The 24,678-nt window shown below is 45.4% G+C and overlaps 1 protein-coding gene across 4 annotated transcripts in view; it reads left to right on the forward strand.

Annotated features, from left to right (window-relative positions):
* Pxdc1 (PX domain containing 1) overlaps positions 1 to 9,770 on the forward strand; it is a 28,995-nt gene extending 19,225 nt beyond the window's left edge. For 2 of the 4 annotated variants that reach the window (XM_063276584.1, XM_006253841.5), the window contains exons 5-6: positions 6,368 to 6,479; positions 8,719 to 9,762. In XM_063276584.1, coding sequence (XP_063132654.1) covers positions 6,368 to 6,479; positions 8,719 to 8,836 — 230 coding nt within the window. In that variant the 3' untranslated portion in view covers positions 8,837 to 9,762. Of the gene's footprint in view, positions 1 to 6,367; positions 6,480 to 8,718 lie in introns of all 4 variants that reach the window. The other 2 variants (XR_010058897.1, NM_001025719.1) reach the window with 2 other exon arrangements.
* The last annotated feature ends 14,908 nt before the right edge of the window (positions 9,771 to 24,678 follow it).

Here is a 24,678-nt window from a genome sequence, read left to right on the forward strand (position 1 = left end):
GCAGCTTCCTGGGTTGTCTTAGAGGAGAGTGGGCAGTTTAAGGTCCTAGGAGACCTTTGTTAACCTGTACCTGGGCTCTAGAAACTTCTATCCAGATGATTGCATGTAGTGAGACTGTTTGTCTGGATTGTCTAAACAATGGATGACTTTTGATCTTGTCATATCATCTCCAGATCTTGGGTCTCTTCCACTGGACTCTGGTCATTGGTTGTGCTGTGACCTCAAGGGTCACCAAGGCAAACCCTCCCCCCCACTGTCATTCTCTCCAAGTCTTTCCATTTAAGAAATGGATGTTGATGGCCAAGGCCTACACTGACCTTTCTCTCCTTCTTTTGGGGGATTTCTTCCTGCACTCTGACATTTGGAGAGATGGTGGGTACCGTGGAGTTGGCACAGAATCCCCTCTCTGGGGATGGGGATTTACGGAAACTGGGCCTTTTGTGTCCTATCTTTTCTCTTTGAATGTTGAGGCTGTAGGTGGTGAGGGCTCCACCAGATGGCAGCAGGCACTGATTGTACCGAGTATCTTCAATATTCTGGTGCCTTGGCAAAGATAGCCACTCAGATTTAAGCATTCATTTCCTGTGTTGATCTAAATGTTTATCAAACCCAAGGGCACAGAGATCTTCAGTGTTCTGCGGTGCTGCTGGGACTACACAGCACAAAGGAAACAAAGTTCTCAGCTTCACCTGGTCACGCTAGTAGAACCGATAGAATTCATCCTCAGAAGTGGGTTGTTCCCATCAAGGTTTGAAAGGAAATACATTTTTTTGTTGTCCTTTAATCCACTATCTATTTAATCTTAGCCATAATTTTTACTATATGGGGATAGAAAAGCCATCCAGTTAATAAAAGGATATTGTTTATGTGTTCATTCTGTTGGAGTAAACTGATACTATAACACCAGGGAGGACTTAGGAGGGAGGAAGACTCCTGCGAATGCTTCCGAGGCTGGAGAAGAAAAGGCTGCAGAAGTAAAGGGATCACAAAGTTGGTGACCTGGAAGGGTGGTGGTACAGGGCCCATGTAAACTTCGCCTCAGTTACAAATTAGGAAAATCACCATTGCCACACCTTGTACACTAACTGGGGAATGTTGCAAAAAATATCCTTTGAGGAAGATAAGCTAAGACCAGTGGGGGGAAAGGAAAAGGAAAACCAGGGCTTTCACAGTGTCAGGCTTACTTCAGGGACACCGGGTTAGCATCACCAGTAGTCCTGTGCACACTGTACATACAAGCACGCCCCATACTTTCACAGAGGGTCGCTCAACACGCTGTGTGGGATTCCTCCCAGCGACATATCACCGAGTTCTAACCACCTGGATATCCAGCTCCAGGAGGTGTTGTAAAGTAGCTCCTTACAAGGTGTGCACGAGAAACAAGAACAGACCAGAACCGTCAGAGTCAAGGAGATCAAGACACAACAGCTCAGCGCAGCAGGGTCCTGGGTTACATCTGTAGCAGAAGCAAGTGGCAGTCATGAGTCACTAGAGAAACCCCACTGAAGGAGCTTTACACTCAGCGGCATCGTCCCCTTGGCATTCCCTGGATGTGATGAGGGACCCTAACTGTATGAAGTACTGACAATGGGGTGGGGGTGGGGGGCTGCTGTGGGTCATGTGGGAGCCCTGTCTGTGCCTCCATGGCTTACCTGCAATTCTAAAGTTAACTATTAATTAAACATTACAGAAGATGAACACAGGAACATAGAAGCATCTTGTGGTCTGGAGAATGGCTCAGTGGCAGAACCAGCAATGCGAGGCCTTGAGTTCGATCCTTGCACAGGGCGTGGGGTTAACCTGAAAATGAACTGTTTCTAGAGTTAGGGTTGGAGCCTGAAAATTGAACTAGCTAGTGATTTTTGCTGTGGATCTTAAACTGACATGTGAGAAACTCATATCTTGAGTTTGTTTGAAACTGGGCTGCAGGCACTGTAATATTTCCTTAGTTACAACATTTTCTTCAGTTTTTTAAATTATTGTTGTTGTGCGACCACAGGTGGAAATCATGACCAAGTGTCATGGTAGTAATTAGTATTATCTGAGACTTAAGTGTTTGATAGAGTGATAGATAAAGTGCACATATCACCTTGTTTAATGTGCAGCTGAACTCTGTAAAGAGGCTAGCAAGCAGAACTAACCTGTTCTCCAGGCACAGATAGCAGGAACAGGGTTGGAAACACGATATACAGGGGGTCAGTGTGCACACGTGTGCTATAGTCTGCAGTCCCATAACATGAACATCAACAAGGCCTTACTGAGCTTAAAGGCACAAGTCCTTGGTGGACAGCACCCCTGTTGGTTACTTTCCTCATTACTGTCACTAAATACCCCACCAGACACAGCTTAAAGGAGAGAGGGTTTATTTTGACTTCCAGTTTAAGAAGGGACACGCCCATCCTATGGAGGGAGGCGAGGTTGTGGTGGTGCGTTACACTGTATCAATAGCCGAGGGGCAGAGTGGACAGGAATTAGGGCCAGGCTATCAAACTACAAACCTAACCCTAAGTGACTCACTCCAGTGAGGCTCCCCTCCTAAAGGTACCCCAACCTTCCAAACCAGCACTGCTGGCTGGGGATTAAGTGTTCAGACACACGAGCCTACAAGGGGATATTTCACACTCAAGCCACAGCAAGAGTAACTTCCCATTCAGGAGGCTGTTGTTCAGTGTGTAGATGGTGTCTGGGGAGGGCAGTGCTGCAGGCCTATTAGCAGAGTGGTCATTTTAAACCGATGGCCCCCTGCATTGAGACACGTGACAAACTCACACTTCCTTTATTGTAAATTTTGGATAACCCTTCTTAGGTTTTTAAGTGATAACTCTTCTTTTTTTTAAAGATTCATTTTATTTATATGAGTACACTGTAGCTGTCTTCAGACACACAGAAGAGGGCATCGGATCCTATTTCAGATGGTTGTGAACCACCATGTGGTTGCTGGGAATTGAACTCAGGACCTCTGGAAGATCAGTTAGTGCTCTTAACCACTGAGCCAACCCTCCAGCCCCGTGATAATTCTTCTTAAGGCATTGTTTTTTAAGTGAATGAAAGAAATGAAAATATAGATGTCACAGAATCTTTGCTCCAGTGTTAGCTAGCTCAGGCATAGGGAGACCAATGTGTGTCTGGGTAGGTTTTGAGCCTGTTTTTGTACCTGCCTTTGTGTTCGTGTTTCTTGGTAAGCCATCCCTTTCCAAGCTGGCTTGGAGTGGATGCGTTGAAAGTTGATAGACTCCATCTGTGTGCTCATGAGTTTGAGACTGGTGGCTCAGCGTGATGAGGGTAAGGCTGGGGATCCATGAGGAACCCGGGGCTTCTGGGGACCATCTTTGATAAAATACTAGCAATTTGAGCAATATCCCTCTGAGGCTTGGATCTAGGACTTTGAGAGACTGAAGACTAATATGCCTTAGTGTCCTCAGGGCCCACCTGGCCTTGGGAACTCTAGATGTCAGTAATGTTTCCAAAGACTGTTTGTCATAGACATCTGAGGAGTGACTTGCTCCAAATCTATTCTGGAAGAACCAGTAAAGATTCCATATCCTTGACTCTGCAGTTCACAATCAGCAAAGATTCGGCATGCCGATGGCTTCAGGAGTTTGTACAGGAGTCTCTTGTATCCCAGGATCCCTTCCCCACCCCGGATTTCCTGGGTAGAAGGGAGAAGGAGATGTGAACTGTCAGTTAGCAGTGTGGAGGCTGTACTGGGGCTGCCTGCACTTCCTCAAAGAGACAGATTTGGGTCAGAGTTAATAAGAAGGGTAAAGAAAGTGGCTCTCTGCTGCCACGCCCTCTGAGTGGGGAGGTGAGAGAATGGGAACTTGTGTGTGGTTCAGTGATTTTCAGTCTGACCGCTCACTACCTGAGCATCTTCCCTTCGCTCTTTGACACAGAAATGACCCAGCTGACCCGAGTTCCCAGACTCCTTACTTATTAGTTTGCTGAGTCCCTCCCCAGTGCTGCAAACCATTGGGTGGGAGGAGCAAGGAAGACGGCTGGGGAGGGAACCACAGCTGATATCCCATGAGTGTAGCTGAGGGAGAAAACATGCTGCAGGCGACACATGACACATGCTCACCCCTTCTCCAGAAAACCAGGCACACATTTCAGCAAGTGCTTAGCAAACTGAAGAAAAGTCATTTTGTGAGAGTGAAGAGGAAACCTATTTTTCTTTATTTCTTTCTGGGTAGCTCCCTAATTCTCTGTATATGGACAGAGGTTCTCAGAAATGCCTAGGAAGGTTAAAAATAATCAGTAAGTGATCATTTTCATCATGAAAAAAGCAAATCTGCACACTCAGGAATAAATTAAACTATGATCTGGTGGGGAGGGGGCTAAGATAATCCTTTAGAAACAAAGGCATCGCATTCAGCAAAGATTAGGCAGGGAAAGATGCTCTTGTTGGCTGTGTGGGCCTGTAGAAGAGGAAAGGCTAAAGTCAGCTGTGTCCCTAACGTGAGGATTCAATCTGTGGGCTACACGTACCCAGCATGTGGGGTATGTGCTAAGTGTGTCTTTTAGGGAAAGAGCCTTGCTGGCGACTTCAGAGGTGGCCCTGAGCATTGAGCTCAGCTGCCTGAGAACCAAGGACAGGAGATGAGTGAGGCTCACAGAGAGGAGGAGTCAAGGCCAAGATGGCAGCAAGCCTAAAGGAGAGAGATTCAGTTCCTTCTGAACTGTCAAGGCTACAGTAGGTAAAAAGAAGAGAGCCAAGCCACACCAGGTTCTTACAGTCAGCCTTCTATGTCTGTGGGTCCCGAGTCTATGGATTCAACCAAGCACAGGCCAAAATACTGGGGGAAAGTACTAGGTCCACTGATCATGTGTAGCCCTTTCTCCTCAGTCATTATAACAATGATTTACATATCATATGCATTGCATCAGGTATTATAAGTGATCTAAAGATGGTGTAAAGCCTAGCGGGAGGATGGGTGAAGATTCTAGAAACACCACCCCAGTTTGCATTAGAGATTTGAACATCAAAGGTTTTGATGCTCAAAGAGGGTGTCCGTAACTAAATGGACGGGATCCAGGACATCGTAGGATGCTAGAGTGAGGCAAACCTTTGGACATTCTCAAATGCAAACCTGAAGGTTTCCCATAGAGAAGAGTCCCAAGGCCACACAGCTGCAGTGTACACCTAGTGCCAGCTGCCAATCTTCCACTTCAGCTCTTTCAGCCATAGAAGAGCCCTTGTAAACTAACTACCAGTGTAGATACAGGAAGCTGCTTTTGTTTGTTGGTTTTTCTACAGTACCCACGTCTGTGCTTATTGGGGAAAAATATTAACGTATATATTTTATGATGCAAAGTTGGCAAGCTGCTCATTTAAAATGCAATCTGATCTCATCCGATGCTTAGCACCACCCAGGATGAAGTTTCTGTCAGCTCTGTCTCAGCTACAGGCTAGAGCTCAGAAAGGGCAGGGATGTGACTGTGTGATGTCACATGTCTACTTCCCTCCATCCTCCACTGTAAACCCACAGGCAGAGCACACATGGAGGTGCTCCGGTACCAGAGGATCTTGCTTAAGGGATAGACATACTGCTCCTGTGGCACTAGTGTCAGCCTGCCTGTCTGAACACTAGAGGGATTCTCTGGGCACCGGGAGAGAGAGCTGAGGACAGTGGGTGATGGGGAAGGGGGAGAATGATATACACTTCAATTCTAAAATTTTATTTTACACACACACACACACACACACACACACACACACACACACACACACGTACACGCATACCTTCTCATTACAAGTTCACCCTCCTATTTTCATGTCTTTTTATTTTATTTTTTTAATGATACATGATATTTAGAGTTGCTGTTGTGACCACAGGTAGGAGGTTACTTATTGAGCAAGGGTAACTTGACTGTGTCTGCACTGCTGAGAAAAGTTGCTCCCCCTTCCATGGTCCCCATTAACTACTGATAGCTCCTCGGGAAAAGGTGGGACCTTGTAAGTCCCTCTTCTGTCCATGACAGAATGTTGCTGGGCCCAGTCTTGTGCAGTAGACACTGTTGCTGTGAGATCCTGGGTACAATGGCTATGTGTAGTCCAGAAGAGAGCAATTCACAGCCCTCCTCCCCATCCTCCAACTCTTACATTCATTCTGCCCCCTCTTCCACAATGTCCCCCGAGCCTCAAAAGGGGTAATTGTAGGTACCCTGTTTAGGCCTGAGCACTTAGCAGTCACTAATCCTTACCACTGTCTTCGATTATGAGTTTGCATTGATAACTGTGATAGCTGCCCACTTCAAAAAGAAACGTCTCCGGCCCCAGCTGAGAGCAGTCCATCTATAATAAATCCTGAAATTCTAACCTCCAGTACTGACCTCTCCTGAATACTTACCTCATGGCTTTGGTTTTCAGAAATCATGAGGTCCAACGGATTTTGTTTGGCAAACACAGAAACAATAGTCATTGACCACAGCATACCCAATGGGAAGGACCAGCTCCTGGATGCGGATTCCACAGAGCATTTGTGAGTGCATGTTCTCTAACGTGTTTTCATACAAGGGGTTGAAAGCTGGGGTGGGGTGTGCAATGCTCTACGGCTATGGTTCTCAACCTTCTCAATGCTGCAACCCTTTAATACCATTCTTCATGTTCAACACAGGTCCTCGTGACTCCAGCCATAAAATTATTTTCATTGCCACTTCATAACTGTAATTTTGCCACTGTTATACAAGATATATGATATGCAACCCCTGTGAAACAGTCATTCGACCCCCAAAGGGGCTGTGAGCCACAGGCTGAGAACAGCAGCAGACTCTGCCAGTTTGGGCCTTCCTAGTTTAAAAGTCTCTCTCACAGTCTGGAGAGAGTTTGGTTAATTGATCTAGGGGAGGAATAGTCACCCAATCACCAGGTGTGAGGGGCATTCAGAAGAAGTTACAAAACTCCAGGATCAGCTTGTGTTGGCTCTGAGGCGTGAAACACAATCCTCTGGTCCAGAATCCAGGATCCACACGCCTCCACACTTCCCGGACAGGGACTGTGACATTTGTCTTATAAGTTGATGGGTGATCCATTAGAACCCTAGTCTTTGATTACTGAGGAGCTTTGATTACTGATGGCTGGACAGCCAAAGGCCATTGTTGCCTGCATTCTTCACTCCCCTGCAATGGATCTTCTGACTAGAATGTACTGTAGAGAGCCTGCCACCTAGAGCCCAGCGGGAGCAGCTACCTGCTTGCTTGGCTCCTGCTAGTCAGGAGGTCTAGCTTTGTTGCTAGGTATTCCTGGGGACACAAAGGGGTCCCTGGGAGTGTCCCAGAGGCAGACCTAGGCCCTATAGCAACTGGTGATGTGAAAGGGTCTCATATATAGCCAAGGGTGGCATTTTCCAGCATCAATAGGAGGAAAAGCCCTGGGTCCTGTAAAGGGTCATTTCCCAGTGTAGGGTAACGCCAGGTGTTGAGGTTGGAGTGGGTGGGTAGGAGTGGGGGCATTCTTATAGAAGCAGGGAGAAAGGGGGGAAAGGGGATAGCATTTGAAATGTCAATACATAAAATATCCAAGAAAAATAAAATTAAAAAAAAAGAAGAAAATGTCTCCATCTGACTCCTCTACCATGACATCTCACACAAAGCTGAAGGCCTTTCCTTCTGTTAACACTCATTCAGTGTGCACCAGCGTGCCATCCCTGCCAGCCAGAGGCCCCCAAGAAACCATATGTGGTGGGTGCAGCATCCCACGTTATCTTGGCGAGGTAGGCCAGGGATTGTTCTGTTCACACAGTTTCTCACCATATTCTCATGCAAGCTTCTACTTCCATGCCTCTGAGAAAGTTCTTCATTATTCCTGGGAACGGTACCCCACAACAGGCATCAGCCTGTGGTAGGCTATTGAACGCTCAGAGACTGGAAGGCTGGTGGCGCTTGAGACTTACCCTATGGCCTTGGCCTGGGCGTAGTGAGTGTCATGCAGTACAATGGAGTCTCTGCAGAGAACATCCAAATTTGGCCAGAAGGAAGATGGGCACCAGTGAGTGGGCACTGAGGGAATGGAGTAGGAGGCCCAGCAGGAACCCTGGCAGTGCTGGTTCCAAGGCCTTTGGTGGTTCTTCCTTCAGTTTCTTTCATCCCATCTTCAGGACATCCTCTGCTTTGAGGGGAGGTGCAGAAGGCAGAGTGGGTGGTGGGAACAGCCCTGTGCACACACTATGTAAGCTTCCCATACCCGCATAACTTCCGTCCTTCTGAACCTGAGTCATCCTACATCAAACCAGGCTTGGCCCCCGTGGATCCTGCCTCCCTGACCCTGGGGAGGTGAATCTTCCTTCCTCCATGATCATAGGGAGTCTCCTGTAGTGTCCCTTCCTGGTGTCCTTGCAAGCTCCTGAGGACCCATCACCTATACCTGCCTGTCCACTGCTGATTTCTAAGCTGACACAGGGCCTGACACAGAACAGGGGCCAGGATATCACTGTGAATAAAGGAAGCATGAAGGCCCTACCACCTTATAGACGCAGAAAGTAATCGCAAAGATGGCAACGCTCTGAAGTGTTGCCTAGGCGGTACCACCCAATTTTAATAGTTTGTGTGTTCACAGTTCTTCCCACATTGCCTGCCACGGGCCTGGAAAGGACCCCATCTCATTGATGTCCCTTTTCCCCTTTCATAGAGCCTGAAGCCCTCAGTATTCTTGTACTTCCCCCTTTGTTCTCTCTCCTAGCTGGGGTTCAATATGGTGGCCTTCACCTCTGTTGTCTCTTTCAGGTTTGAGAATGGTGGTGAGTTCACCTCAGAGTTGGAAGATGGTGATGACCCAGCAGCTTACGTCACCAACTTGTCCTATTACCATCTGGTTCCATTTGAGACGGACATTTTGGACTGAGCCTCTCCACAGGGCCTTGTCTGCCTCTATTCTTGACTGCATGTCCTCTTGCTATCTACTGTGTGTCCCCAAGGGCCAACGCTGCTGTTCACCTGGGCCTCTGAGGGCCCTGAAGTTCAACAGGCCTGGGTTTTTAGAAAGCGGAGGAGGCACAAGGGATCTTGATGACCACAGGCAGCTCTGAGGGCCTTCTCCCTGCACTCAGCCTGCCTTTTATGGGACACACTATTCCTGCAGACCATGCTTCCTCTTGTCTCTGCTGGCTTGGGGAGCATTCCTCTTGGTCACATGGCCCTGACTCCCCACTTTTCTCTTGTGTATCAAAGGCACTAAGCTTTTCAAGAGGATTTTTGGTAAGTTACCAAGTTCCGGACCTCATGGGCAGGGGATATTAAGTAACTCAGGACTTTCCTGAGAAGAAGGACGTGTGTCTTCTCTTTTTCTTCTTTACATCTGCTCCCTGGAAACTGGGTTTGGGGTCAGTTGGAAGGAGAGTTTACACAACATCAAGCTTGGAGAAGATTGCTGGCTTTAGGGCGGGGAAAACATTCACAGTCCGGTGCATATGAACCAGGTGTAAAGTTTTCTTCCAGAAAAGAGAGCTCCCTCCTCTCTGCCGGCACCTGTCAGCTCTTCTGCCAGGCAGTGATGTGGTCACCACTGCTTAGGGTGCTCAAAACCCCTCCTCTGGTAAACTCCATGGCATAAGTGCCATGGTGAACCAGAAAGGAAGGGCTGGGGAGTAAGGGAAGCTTACAGCTTGGACCGCAGAAGGTCTGGGTCCTGCAAGCTCATGTCTTCACTGTGTCTACTAACGACCAGCACTTGCTAATGTAAATAATAGTAAATTATTGAAAATTCTAATTCTTTTACACAGTCTGTTTTTAATCTATTTTAATGAAATAAAATCTATTGTTCTACTTTGATCTATTGAGGATGTTGTGTGTCAAAAAGATGTGGTTCATTTTATCGACTGCCTAGGGACAAGAAAGAAGGTGGATGATGACCTTCACCCCAGCCCCACCCCACCTCCATCCTGAGACCTGGCTTTAGCACTCTTCCTGACACACTGGCATTTAGGAAATGTGTTCTCACCCCAGAGAGCGAACTATTTAAACCAGATAATGAATGGGCTTGCTTTCATTTTGGCTCAGGGGTTTCCCCTGTGCTGCTTTCCTCTTTGGCAGCCACAGGAAGTGTCTCTGGTGACCCAGAGCTACAGAAAAATACAAATGGTATTTCCGTGGATTTTGCCTTCCAGCTGTGTCCAAGGTAATGCATCCTGCTTTTCATATATGCTCCGGAAGCACTGACTGGGGTCAACCAGTAATCTTTGTTATCTTACTGCCAAATTAAGATCAGTACAAAGATAGTTTCCCTTAGCAGTTAACATTGAAGGCAATGTTTGTGGTCACCCATGCCTTCAATCCCAGCACTAGGGAGGGAGGCAGAGACATGGGGATCTTTGTGAGTCTAAGACCAGTCTGGCCTACACAGTGAGACTCTACCTCAAAAACAAATGAAAACAAAAGTAAAACCAACCAAAGAAGCCAGCGTGTTCAGTTCCTTCCGATCCATGTTTTGGTGCTCTGCTGCATTGGCCTTCTCCATTTATCATATTCTATAGGCGTGCTTCTCAAACAAGCATTTGGCCAATGACTTTCTCTTCTCTGTTCAAACTATTGGCTCAGACAAGTTCTCTATTACACAGTGAGTTTAGTTCCCCAGCCTCTTTCAGGTTTCCCCTGAGGAACTGTCATTTTTTTATTTATTATTATTCCAGAAATGCACAATGGAGCCTCTAAAATACAGACTAAATATTTTGGTGGGTTTTGTCCTATCAAAATAGCCCATTCTTTTTTTTTTTTTTTTTTTTTGTGGAAAACTGTGCACTTCAAACAAGTTTTTCAGGTTTCCATATTGCAAAGAATCATATAAGGTAGGGGGGTTGTTGAAGTTCACTCTCTTTCTACAATACTTAACCACTTAACCTATCACATACAAAGCCCTGGGTTCAGTCCCCAGCACCGCATAAAACCAAGCACGGGAGCGCGTGATAGATTTTTAATCTCCACTTTTGTGAAATAGAAGTAGGAGAATCAATTTATTTTTGGATCTGTATGGAATTTAATGATACACAAGATTCTGTCTCAGCTCTCTTTTATCACCCTCACCCTAGAAAAGAAAAAGTCAGAAATATAAGTGAATATTTCTTTGGATTTTTTTTTTTTTTTTTTTTTTTTTTTTGGAGACAAGTTCTGGCTGGCATGGATTCAAAGTCCTCGTCCTTGTTCTCCTAAGTTCTGGGATTGCAGATGGGTATTCCTCACAGTATGGTGGCTTAGATAGTGACACTCAGCACCCTCATGGTGGGGGAGTATTGGACGACAGATGTGGTAGGCAAGGAGCTTGTTGACACACTCAGGAAGCTACCGCTGCTGTTTGGTATGATATACCACTATCCAATCAACACAGAAATAAAGACTGACTTCTTAGGTGAAAGACCCCAGTTGTGAGTGTGGGCACAAAACAAGGACAAGAAACTTGACCAAGTAAAAGTGAATTTGCAGCCTCTAAATGGTCAATTCTGAGATTCACCAAGGGGCAGGTTCAAGTGTGAGAAGCACACTCCTTTCATCACCATCCTCCAGAGAGCTGCTTCCTTGGAGACCAGGCACAAGCGCACACTTGCCACCTGGCCATTCAGTGAGCCATTGGTTCATCAGAAGCATGCAGTTCTCACCTACAGAGCACACTCTTACAGGGGTGTTTCTGGCCAACTTGTCTTGAGCCATGTATCCCTGTTTGGGGCACACACACAGAGAAGCACTAAGAACAGGAATGTTAATCATATGGGGGCGTCTTAATGAAGGAGATAAAAATAAAATACTGGCATTCCACTGGGAAAGCTGGATTTTTTTAATGACCCAGTGACCTTTTTACTGTCTGTGGAAGCAGACCTCACACACCTTTTGCTGTAGATGCAGATATCACCTAGATTCCTCATAATGATTATCCCAGACACTTCCCTCCCTAGACCTTAACCCATCCTTAGAGGAGATGGTGCGTGTATTTCATGGCCTGCTGACCTCTATGCTATTGGTCAGAGACCACATTAGATTCTAGGCCTTTTAGCTATAGAACCCACCCTCATGGTCACATGTACGTTGTACAAGAGTTTCTGAGTAGTCACGCTTTAAGCTTTATTGTGCACCTGGAATTGGAGTGATTGGGCTGATTGTTGCCTGGAAACCTTTTCCCAAATGGTACTGTTTTGAATATGCTGACAATGAACTAACTGCCTGGCGTTAGTCTCCTCCGAGTCTGAGCCAGATTGACAAAGTCAGTCTGCACTGGGTTTTCAGTCTTATCTCTTCTTGAGGTTCGCTTCCCTGTATTGCAGGGACCCCCTCATATCCTAACCTTTTTTACTTCCTCCTCCTGGGGAAGGGTGGCATTCTTAACTTTCTCTTCAGAGGACATTCTGCCCCATTCCCAAGAGTGATTTTTTTTTCGTCCTGTATCTATGACCAATACACCGCATATACCTCTTGTAGACCAGTATTTTATCCTTACTATATTTTTAAGTGTAGATTTTATTATTATGTTGGCATGGACAGGCCAATATATCAGGAGGTTCAAGCCACTGAAGGGATAGTGTTATCCTTGCAGACCCTCCCTCCCCCAGTGGAGAGGCACATGCCATGGGAGCTGTATAAGAGAGCCCTAGCAGAGACCTAGCAAGAGCCTTCAGCATGGCTTCCACGAAAAGGAGCAGGTAGGGCGTGGGGGAGGGGCCCCAAAGCATAGACAATTGAATGCTTTCAGGGCCAGAAGGCCAGCCCTAGTTGTTTGGTATCTGGGCTCAGGCTGACTAGGTCCTGTGGGTAGTGCCCCATAATATACAAGCCAGTAAAGGAGGTGGCTGTGGGTGTGACGCTGGCTCAGTGAATCCTTACTATGGATCTCGAAGAACTGGCTAACCCATGGGCAACAGTCTAAGTCCATGTGTTCCCAAGATACTAAAACATCAAATATAGAACTATGAACCTAGTCTATGGGGGCATCTGGTTTTACCACAATTAGGGGATACCAAGAAAACCCAAAGTGTATAGCATGTCTATATGCCTCATGATAAAATCTACACCTTGCACAGGGTTCCATGCAGCTGCTTTTTCAATTTTTCTTATTTGAGTGGGTGATTTATTGTCCTGGTCCAAGATTAGAATAAAGAGGTTTTCAGTGTTCCTGCCTTCACCCTGCCCCTCATAAACATTGCTTAGTTAGTTTCTAGCATAACCATCACATATATGTGAAAATTTTCATTACTGGGGATCAGACCCAGGACCTTGCACATTAGGAAAGCAGTCTACCTGTGAGAATATCCTCAGCCCTTTGGGTTTTTGAAATGGAGTTTCTCTCTCTATAGCCCAGACTGGCCTCCTGGCCTCTAACTCACAGCCCTCAAGTCCTGAGTACTGAAATTACAGGTGTGTGCTATCATGGTCAGCCCATCTAATAACATTATATAAATACTAAACGTAGTTCTTAAGCAGCAGCTAGAAATACCCTGTAACTATATAACTTGTCATTTGTGATCAATAAAGAAGTCTGGAAGCGTTTGTTCTACATGCACGTCAGAAACAATTTTCTCACGTGTGTTAAATTTTACCCCTAACCTAAAAGTATGCATGATGTGTTAGTCATTTGTACCACTGTTACAAAGCAGCCAACACAAACACAGGGGAAAGTTGGTTTTAACCTCAGGATTTCAATTGTTTCTGGGCACATGCATGTTGAGAAAGAGTCTCGTGGTAGGCAACATGTCATGGTATCCATTTCATCACAGACTAGAACCACAGAGGTAGAAAGAGGCCAGGACATGATACACTCTTCCCTGATGGTCCACTTTCTCCAGTCAGACCCTCCATTCGCTGTTTCCACCACTTCCCAGTGTCCATTCAGTTTTGAATCTATCAATGGAGTAATTCATCAATGAGGCTAGTACCCATATGATCCAGTCACTCGCTCAAAGCCTATCCCTAGAGAGTGCACGAGGGACTAAGCTTCATACACTCAAGCCCAACCATACCAGATTGTTTAAAGGTTTAGCTAAGAAGAGAACTTGATCCTTTAGTTATGTTTAATTTTCCAGACTTCCAGGTAATAGATGTTCTGTTATTTGCTCCTGTCTTATGGGTCAGGTGAACATAGAGTAGTGGAAGGCTGGAAAGAATGGTCAAATTACCACAGGCTAGGGGTTTCTGTCAGACTTACAGATGGTAAATGCCAGTCTCTTGTGGGTACACACATACTAGACTATCTTGAGCTAGATGTCCAAACACATGTTGAATGTCTCAGAAATCAGAACACTATGGATGACCAGTGTGCTTATCTACTTATTACCAATAGAACAGTCAAATGGACCTAAAAGCTACAGGAATTAGAAAGAGAATTAATTAGATAAATACCCCCTGAAAACAGCATTGGTATCGATGCTTTGGAATTTTCCTGGAAGGCATTCCTTAGCCCCATCCTCCCAGGATCCAATAAATCGGTAGTATAAGGAATTTTGTCCATTGCGATGGCGCAGTAGGTGGAGCCCCTTGTGTGTGGGCCTAACAACCTGATATCCCTGGATCATACAAGGTGGCAGATGAGAGCTGTTTTCTACTCTCCACACATACTCTGTGGTACATACTATATAGTGAGTAAATCGTTTTAAAAATGACTATTCCTGTTTCCATAAGTGAGTGAAAAGTTGACATAGACAGGCAATGAATTTATGGGAAGCCTTGAGGCAAATGAAGAGGCAATGGGGGTGCTGTCAGCAACAGGAAGGTGAACTCTGGCTTCTCCCCACATAAGTAACCCTGCTTAGGCAGATGTGACTGAAATGAGCAGACAAGCAGCTAAGAGGGAGGACCCTCTTCCTTGTCCTGGAGCACCCTTGATCATCAGGAAGATGCTTCTCCAGGAGAAGTATGTCTATGGGACAGTGAAAGGGGACACGTTTCATGCTCTAACCATGTCCTTGTGGGTGAAATAGCCAATGTCTGGATCTGATTATCCACGTTTGTTACCTTGGTCAAGCTCTTTCTCTGACAGCTGGTGTTTGATGCCACTGAATAGCTTTCCTCAGTGTCACTGCAGCTGACTACTCTTCCTGAGTTATTTATCTTATTTTTTTACATATATTTATTGAGTGCATGTGCATGCACACATGTGTACAAGTGCCAACCGCATGCTTGTGGAGTCAGGGAACAATTTGCAGGAGTCCACTCTCTCTTGCTGCCAAGTGGGTCCCACGGATTGAACTCAGGTCATCAGCAAGTGTACCTTTACCTGCTGGGCCATTTTGCCAGCCCCTCAATAGCTGAATGTGATCAGATGGATCTTACACTCAAGTTTTAGGATGATGTCTTCCTAACTGAAGACTATGCAACTCATTCCTCCTCAACTGAGTGTTCCTCTGTGACTTGCTAGTCCCAGATGCTGCTCTTAGGATTTTATTCTAAAATTTAAATTAATAGATATTGTTTGCATGTGGTACAAAATTCAAGAGTAAAGTGTTGCCCATTGAAATGCTAGTTCCTGCTAGCCCTTGCTCCCTAGTCACTCACTTTCCTTATTTAAGAACAGCCATCACCATCAGTTTCCTGGGCAACACCCCGAGAGCATGCAATTTTGTTAAAAGCTAGCATACCTGTTCATGCACCTGTATTTCACACTTAATGATTTGGATGCATATTCCTGGTAGAGCTGTCTCATTCTTTTTACTGACATCTTTTATTTGTCTAAGCTACGCTTTTTCTTTTATTTCCTCACAAAACTTTCTGTTCCCTTTCTCTTTTAATTAAAATCTGAAAGCCGGTAACCACGTACTTCAAAACATTATCCATTTACACACCCACGATTAATTCGAAAGATAGGTACAAGGTGTCGTCTGCAAGGACACAGGCTGTTCTAGCACTGGGAGTGTAGCAATGAGCAGTGACATTCGTTTCTAGCATATGGGGAATGTAATAGAGGAGTGAGCTCTACGTGTAGAAGATGTTTAGAAGATTCATGGGAGACCTGGAAAAAGCTGAAAAAGAATAGTGGATGCAGAGGTAGCAGTACGGTTTGAAATGTGGTGACCAGGCAGGTTCACCTGGGAAGGTAAAATTTGAACCAATAGTAGGAGGTGTGTATGTGGGGAAGTGGGTGGGTCACACAGGTCTTTTGAGAGCCTTGAGACATAAGAACCATTGTAGACTTTAGCTTTCTTCAGAGTGAGATAGGAGTTGCTGTAGGTCTTTGAGCACAGACAAGGCTGTGTGTAAGGATCTTTCCGGGTTTGAGGCAGAGAAAAGATTTGAGGGGGTGAGGCTGAGGAGACTGAGGCAGTCCGTTTGAGCTGCTATAACAAAATGCCTTAAGCTGGGTAATTTATGAAGAACAGAAACTCATTGTTCACAGTTCTGGAATCTAGAAAGTCCAAGATGAAGAAGCCATTGACCTGAATCTATTGAGAATTCTCCTCCTCGTCTGTGTTTCTGTAGAGCAGCAGGGAGCAAACAGGCTCCCTCCAGCCTCTCTCCTAAGAGAACCAATCCCATTCATGAAGCTGGAATCCCCGGGACTAGTTGTGCCCCAAAGGCCCCATTTTTTAATTGAGCTACATTTTTTATTATGTTACCTTAGAAGTGTCACACAGTAAAGAAATATGAAATTGAGTGACAGCAGAAAGGCAAACAGAGTCATGAGGCCTGAGTCGGGGCAGGGTGTAGGTGAAGGAATAGGTGATTCCTACTTTGGAGAAAATGAACTTGTTTCAGGGAGGTGTTCGGCTATTCAAGAGGCATAGAATGATTTTCATCTTGTTCTTAGTAAACGAGCAAACAAGCAATAGTGAGAACTGAAAATTCCTGATGCTACATTTAATGTAATACATTCGAAATTTAATTTAATTTAATTTAATTTAATACATGAGAAATTTCTGGAGATGAAAATCGGCTCCATTGGAAGGAGAAAGATTCCAAGAGAAATGAGATTGGTGATTCTCACAGTGGCGTCCCTGAACTGTCAGCTTTGGAGTCATGAACGACTTCATGGCTAATTATAATAATTGCGATGAACCAAAGGCAGTGGAGATAATACAATGATACCAAACTTCCTTTATCTGTATGAAATGTTAGGAGAGGTTATTTTAAAATCAAGATAGATTTTGATCAATTAATGTTAATTAATGCTCAACAGAGATTAAAACTGATAAAATTATTTCATCAAACCTTAACATAATTATATTAGCTTAAACTTTTCAATATGAAACTATTTCTCACCCAGGTTCCAGTATCAATTTAAGTGCTTCTTTGGAAATGAGTGGGAACTTTTTCAAATAGAAGTACTCCAAAAGAAGAGACAGCCATACCAGTTGTAGAAGTGTTAAATGCGTAAGAAGGTTTGCTTCACATTCATATCAAACTATTAGGAGGGAAACCCGGGGCAGCTGGCAGACAAATTCTCCTGGTTTGTTTGCTGTCTTGGTTTGTGAGCCACTGAGTTTCATTAGGGTTAACTGTAGGAGCATGGGCAACTAGCCTGTGGCTACACCACAAATGAAACCCCACAGATGAAGTGAAGAGGACTTTTATAGAGTCCCGAACACCATGCAAGGACTCTATCCTAGGATGTGTAAGATGCTGTCCTCTAAAGACAAGATAGCATGTTCAAATCTCATAGAAACATAGCTTGAAAGAGAAAGAAGGGAAGGGAGATGAGATGGGGAAGAAAAAGAAGAATAAAACCTCTAACTTACAGTAAAAACTTAGCAACTGTGCCGACACAGTACCAGGTCACCTTAGTCACTGTAGAGAATGTTTCCCGTTTCATTCTCTGATTAGCCTCACAGAGAAGACATATGCTTACCCACCCATGCCTGTAGGACTGAGATCCACAGGCCGTGTAGCTTTTACCTTGCTTCTGGCCACACTCCAGGCTCAGATTTGATTGGGCTTAGCACAGAGTCAACCTCTTCTGGAGTGTGACTGGCATCCAGCTAAAGAACAACTCGAAAGGCTCAGAACTCAGTCATGCTTAGTTCTGATAAAGGGAGATCAGAGAATTAAGAGTCATGCTCATCCTACCCAATCCATTCCCAGCCTTTGGAAATGGCATCTTGCATGAGAGAAGGGCTGAACAGCCATGTGCAGAAGAAACATGTGTAAGAAACATGTAGCCATGTTGTAATGGCTACCAGGAGTCCTTGTTTTCTCTGTAATCCAGTTGGACTTGATCTCTGGGAGGAAATTGCAACCCCTGGGCCCCAACCAGGACCAGGAATAATGTCTTCTCTTACTACAAAGAAAATAAGAAAGACGGGTGCCCTGCTTATGTGCTTCTGGTCTGACTCATCTACTAGAGGAATACCAGAGGATAGCAAGAGTTCTTGAGGTTTGGGAAATCCCAGCTTGACCTGTGGGTGACAGCCGCATATCCTCCACAAGCTTTGGCAGAGGGACTGTGAGTTGGGTGCTCAAGATCTCTAGTTCCTAACATGTTGGCCCAGTGGGGAAGCTGGCCTCAAGTCTGAATTTGCTGGAATGGCCAGGCATCTGACAAGGTGAGACCTTTTAAGAATGCACTTGTATGTCCTTCAGCAGATACCCTTTCCCCTTGATCCACACTGAGGTTGGATGCCCTCTCTGACCCTGGGACCCACAGAACTAATGTCCCTGCCATCCACTAAACATTGCATCTCTGTGATGTTCCTGATCTACAGTGGACTTACCATCCCATGTGTTCTGCTACCCGTCCTGTTGGAAGCTTCCCTCCACCCCTCCAGAATCCACAGCAAAGTAGAAGCCTAGTTTGAAGATTAATTCACTCAAACACCTTTAACTTTAACAAGTCTCACAAACATCCAGCAGAATTGACTAGACTTCATAATCTAGATAATCAACTGGAAACACTGACACTGGACAGAACCTAAATGACATTGGTCTAGGTGAACTGGTGACCTGGCACCACATGCTTTTTCCTGCTGTCATACAGATCCAGGCTGCTCTTGGAAACCATAGCTCACTACTTTGCTGCCTTTCAGTGTTGACTTGGATGGATTCCAGGTTCTTATGTTGTTACTCACCATTAATAACTGTCATCGTACCTCAGTAGTAAAGTAGTTGTTCACACACTTTTCTTAAGTATTAGTAAGCATCACCACTGTTATGATAAATCACCAGACTTCAGTGTTCAGACTGGCCTGGGTTCACATGCTGGCTATACCACTGAGCATCCCTATAACTTTGTTTTATTTTTTTAGAGACTATAATTTAATTGCAACATCTCTCCATGTCTTTACCCCCTTCCAAACCCTTGCACAAACTCTCCTTCCCTGCTAGCATTAAAAATCCATGGCCTCTTTTTTCAGGAAACTGTTATTGCATGTATGGGTGTATTTACACACACACACACACACACACACACACTTCATATATATATATATATATATATATATATATATATATATATATGAATACCTGTTGAATCCATTTAATATTACTTGTATTCATGTTTTAAAGGCTGGCACCAGACAACCAATTAGGGATAACCACCTCTCCCAGTCCCAGCTTTACTCAGTTACATGTACATTTTTTGTGTAGGGCTGAGGCCTCGTGGGCATGGTTTAGTGGTAACCACCAGCTCTCAAATGGAACTTAAGACCCACTCAACGAGAGGGTACCAATCATAGAACTGCAAACCTAGGTAACTGCTCAGTGCTAGAAAAATCACAGTTTTTGGAGGAGAATCTACAACCATTAATTTATTAAACCAACACAATCCCTAACAGTCTATAAACATTGTGTGTGTGTGTGTGTGTGTGTGTGTGTGTGTGTGTGTGTGTGTGTGTGTGTGTATCCCCTTTGACCTCATCACACAGCCTCTTTGAGCTGGTCATATTATCTCAGTTTCCTCAAATAAAAATAGAGATAAAAATAACTATTAGCATTGATATGACAAATAAAAGATGCAAAACTCTTATCTGTGTCTGGAATATGTGGCCAATAAGTGACAGATTCTGTTATTAGATTTCTATTTTTCAGTTGGTGTTAAGAGTTTGGTCTAGAACAGCTTATATTTGTTTCCCTAAAAGTGAAGCAAGCTGTTCTTGGCTAAAAATACACACATATATATTTCCAAATGAGTCTAGAAAGGGTCATAATAATTCAGTATATGTACTACTGGTTCCAGAGGGAAGTCAGAAAGATGGGTCCAAGCCCTGTTCACATCTGAGGTTGGAATAGACTTCCTCTGCCCAAGGATCCCAGGCCCTGTTAGTAATTAGCAGCTTCAAGGGCCACTTTGAAGAAGGGCTTTTCTTGTGTTTCTGTGGGTGGTTCCCATGGAAACTTAGCAGGTCCGAGGGTGTACTTAACCAACAAGCAGAGAAGAATGGGGTGGGAGACATCAGTTGGGGACAGTGGCTTTTGTTCATCACTGCTGGGAACAATGTCCTTTGGCACGTGTTGAACTGCAGCCTCTTTGGTAGGTGATCTTCTCTGGGAATTGAGACCTGAGAGAGTGTCTGGCCCAGACTTACACGCTCATCTGCATAATCACTAATGCAACTAACAGAAGCAGCTTAAGAGGGGATGGTCTTGGAGGCTTATGGTTTAGGCGTACACAGTCCATCATGGAGAAGAAGGTATGGCATAGCTCATGGTAGTGGGAGCATGAAGCCGAGACTCCTTACATCTTGATGAATTAAGGGGACTGTTTCCTGTAGGTTCCAAATATGCCACCAGCCTCCCCAGTCCATGCTGTCTGCTGGGGACCAAGTGTCCAAATACATGAGCTTGTGTAACACATCTCATAGTCAAACCACAAAGGGCTCTGACTACGGGATTTCAGGGTTCAGCCTGGCTGCAGCAGGGCAAAGGCTGGGGAACAAGTCATCACAAGAACCAAGGCCTAGGCCTAGTTATAGTGACTTCGAAATAGAATGTTGAAGACAGACATTGAATCATCACAGCAACACTATGATGGGTTGTTAAAGTTTGCCTCTGAACTAAGTGGACGGGAACACCAATTCCCTGGTGATTGGATTGAACAGTGACAAGTTTGTTACCTCTCTCTCTCTCTCTCTCTCTCTCTCTCTCTCTCTCTCTCTCTCGTGAGTGTATGTGGTATTCATATGTGGTTGTGTGGTTGTGTACATATGTGCATGTGGAGGACAGAAGTCAACAATGAATGTCTTCCTCAAACACCCTTGCACCTTATTTTTCAGAGAATGTCTCTCACTATACCTTTAGCTAGGTTGCTTTGGCTAAACTGGTTGGTAAATGACCTCCAAGGATCCACTGGTCGTTGCCTTCCTCTCCCCCATCCATGGGGTTCCTGAGTCACTGGGCTCAGCTTTTTGCATGGGTGCTGGAGATCTAAACTTGGGTCCCTGCACTTGCACAGTTGGGTCTTTACTAATGGAACCATCCCCCTCTCCAAAAAGCCTTCACTCTGAAGCGAGGGATAGAGTAGAGATCTATAATCTCAGCACATGGAAGACTGAGGCAGGAGGATCAGAATGCTACAGCCAGCCTTGGGGACACAGATTGAATCTGAGGCTAGTTGGGCTACATAAAATCCTATCTCAAAGAGAGAAAAATCAAAACCAAAACTCTTGGTCTGCTTACCATTTCTTCTTGAAGCTTGTAGAAGTTCTCAGGTGGACAGTGACAGTTTAGCCACCCAATATCTCTAGCCATGATTTCCAAGTTCTTTGGAGCCCAGGTGATGGGAACTTAAAGTGCATTCTCGTCTGCATTCAGTGGTTCATCTCCTAAGTACGTACAGGGCAGCTATTCTGCATGGAACCTGGGCTTACACACAAAGGCAGACGAGGAGCCGACCCAGAGAACTGTACTGTAGCCACAGGGGCATCCCATACAGTGCTGGGTTACAGCTGGAACACGTATCCAGATAGGAGCATGGACCACAGAGGGTGCCAGTGTAACTGAGACTCTCAGGGGCTCTCCTTAATGTGTGATCATTGAACCAGAATGTGGAGGGGATTAAGGGGCCTTAGGGAAGAGCAGCTGGAGAGAGTGAGCATAGGCCAAGGTCTTGAGCCAAGGCAGGATTGATCCAGAGTGTTGCACACTCGGCTCACTGTCATCTTTCCACGACTGTTCAAGAACGAGCTAAAGAAGACGGCACGTGTGGAGTGCCTTGCCCGGAGCTGGTGTCTCCTTCCAACACGTGCCCACCTTCTTATAATTAAAGGCCCAGTTCACTCCCTTCACCAGCAGTGAACACCTGGAATTTAGGTCGATTGTTCAGCAGCTGGGACCCAAGACCCCTGGAAAACACCAGGAACTGCCTGCTGTCAGGCTGGACTGTGAAATTAGGAGGTGCAGCTGTGATTTTTAGCAGACTGGTGGGTGGCAGCTGGCTGTTGCCTCAGTAAGCTCCTAGGGGGATTGCCTCCAGGGATCAGGTGCTTCTTCTCTGTCACATTTCTCTGTCAAAGAATTCTTGGTTTCTTCCTCACACAATAGGAATTCTCAATGCTACATCTCAGCTGAACTATAGCTATCCTCACGGGCTGGATTCATTATCCATGTGGAGCAGTCACACGTGAAGCCAGTGGGTAAATCAGTAAGATGAGCCACAGTGGGCATAATAGGCAGAGCCTGCTGTCTCCCTAAAGACAGAAAGGCTCCCTTAGCCTTCACTTGCACTTAAAGCCTCTGTGTGTGTGTGTGTGTGTGTGTGTGTGTGTGTGTGTGTGTGTGTGCGCGGGCGCACGCGAGTTGTATACTCTCTTCTCTGCGTGTTGGGAGGAATCCTATAGTACCTTCTATACCAGGAGGAGAGGTGTCACCAGGCACCTCCTGGGAATAGTGCCTGAGGCCAAAGTGAGCTGATCTCAGATTGATTATAACCCTCCCTCTCGAGACTACTTCATGTCTTGTCTTGATCATCACAGTGAAACATGTTCACTGGCAAGCACAGCACACAGCTTTAGCAAAAATTCTCATCTCAGCATAGAGTATGTAAAATTAGAAATCGTCAGAGTCGGGAGAGGGGGCCTAGCCTCTACACAAATGTGGACTACAGAGACATACCACCAGGATGGCAGAGAAACCTCTAAGGCGCATCTGGGCCTTGTCCTCAGCCTAGCAAAGCCCTCATTCTCTCGGGAGCTCCACTTTTCTTGCCCTCTTCCAGGTAGACAGCTCATTTCTACAGCAGACAACAAGCAGACGAGACCCTCCCAGCTCCACATCATCACATACCTAAAGCCCTCAGTAGCTGTCTTTTCCCCAAGCCTACTTATTTACAGAGGTTCTAACTGGGAGGTTTTATCTCTGCATTCCTGCCCCACCCCCAACTGGTATTCTTGAGCTTCCCTAAGACCCAAGTCCTCCCATGCCACGCCCTGAACTTCTGTTGGACTCACACACCCTCCCAGATGATGCAATCAGGCGACCCTGAACTGTGTGCTCTCACTTTCTTGATGATTCTAGCAGCAATGAGATGGCCATGCAATGCATGAAACATAGTGCATATATTATATGCATATTGTCTTAGTCGGGGTTTCTATTCCTGCAAAAAACATGACCAAGAAGCAAGTTGGGGAGGAAAGGATTTATTCAGCTTACACGTCCACATTGCTGTTCATCACCAAAGGACTGGGGCAGGAACTTGGAGGCAGGAGCTGACACAGAAGCCATGGAGGGGTGATGCTTACTAGATTGCTTCCCCTGGCTTGCTCAGCTTGCTTTCTTATAGAACCCAAGACTACCAGCCCAGAGATGGCACCACCCACAATGGGCTGGGTCCTCCCCCCTTGATCACTATTTGAGAAAATGCCTTACAGTTGGATCTCATGGAGGCATTTCCTCAACTACGGCTCCTTTCTCTGTAATAACTCCAGTTTGTGTTAAGTTGACACACAAAACCAGCCAGTACAGAAATTATATAGAATATATGTGTAAGATTAAGTGGGGAATTTGTGTCTTATGTTATAATGGTTATGTGAAGTCAGTAAAAATGGACTTAGAAACCTGAATTTGGATTTCCCCCCAGACTATAGGTCCTCCTTGTTGGTGCTAAGCAACACCAATGAGCTGCAGCTCCCATTCAGCCCATGGTTACAATAGAAAACACATATGCAGACATGTAAGTACACACACTCACCTGTGGACACACACTCACCTTCAGAACGATGCTTACAGGTGGGCACTCAGATACACATACTCATATGCGGATACACATAGACTGATACATAATTACACACATAAATAAAAGCTCAGACACAGGTATTAGCACATAGACACACAAATATCGCACAGGCGCACAAATATGTCCATGCTCAGGAAACACATCTTTGAAAACTCTTCTCTTTCTTTTAAATTCAGAAGATGCAGAGATGGAGAGGACCTTGGTCCTCATGGTCTGGAGAAATGAAGTGCCTGCCTGCTTTTTGGTCCCCACCCTTAAGTACAGTTGAGCCCACTCCAGGGTCTGGCAGCCTCTCGGAATGCAGAATACCTTCCTGCTAAGATTCATAGCATACGAGTCAACCCCATGGCAGCCATTGGTGAACAAGGACAGAGCAGGACTCGATCAGCCCCTTCTCCCCCAGCCTGGAGGACAGTGGGAGAGACTAAGGAATTCATGGCTTGTGCATCAGTGGGAACAGCTAGAACTAAGGGGCTAAGGGTTAGAGAGTTCCTGGTAGGCAGACAGATAGGGAAAGCAGCCATGGCTATGTAATAAAGGTGGTGAATTTCCAAGATGGCTGGCTTCTTCTGCTCCTCCAAACCTGAGACAAAAGCCTGGCCCCTTAAAACAAAGGC

This window comes from Rattus norvegicus, chromosome 17 (genome assembly GCF_036323735.1).
Source record: "Rattus norvegicus strain BN/NHsdMcwi chromosome 17, GRCr8, whole genome shotgun sequence".
NCBI classification, from domain to species: Eukaryota; Metazoa; Chordata; class Mammalia; order Rodentia; family Muridae; genus Rattus; species Rattus norvegicus.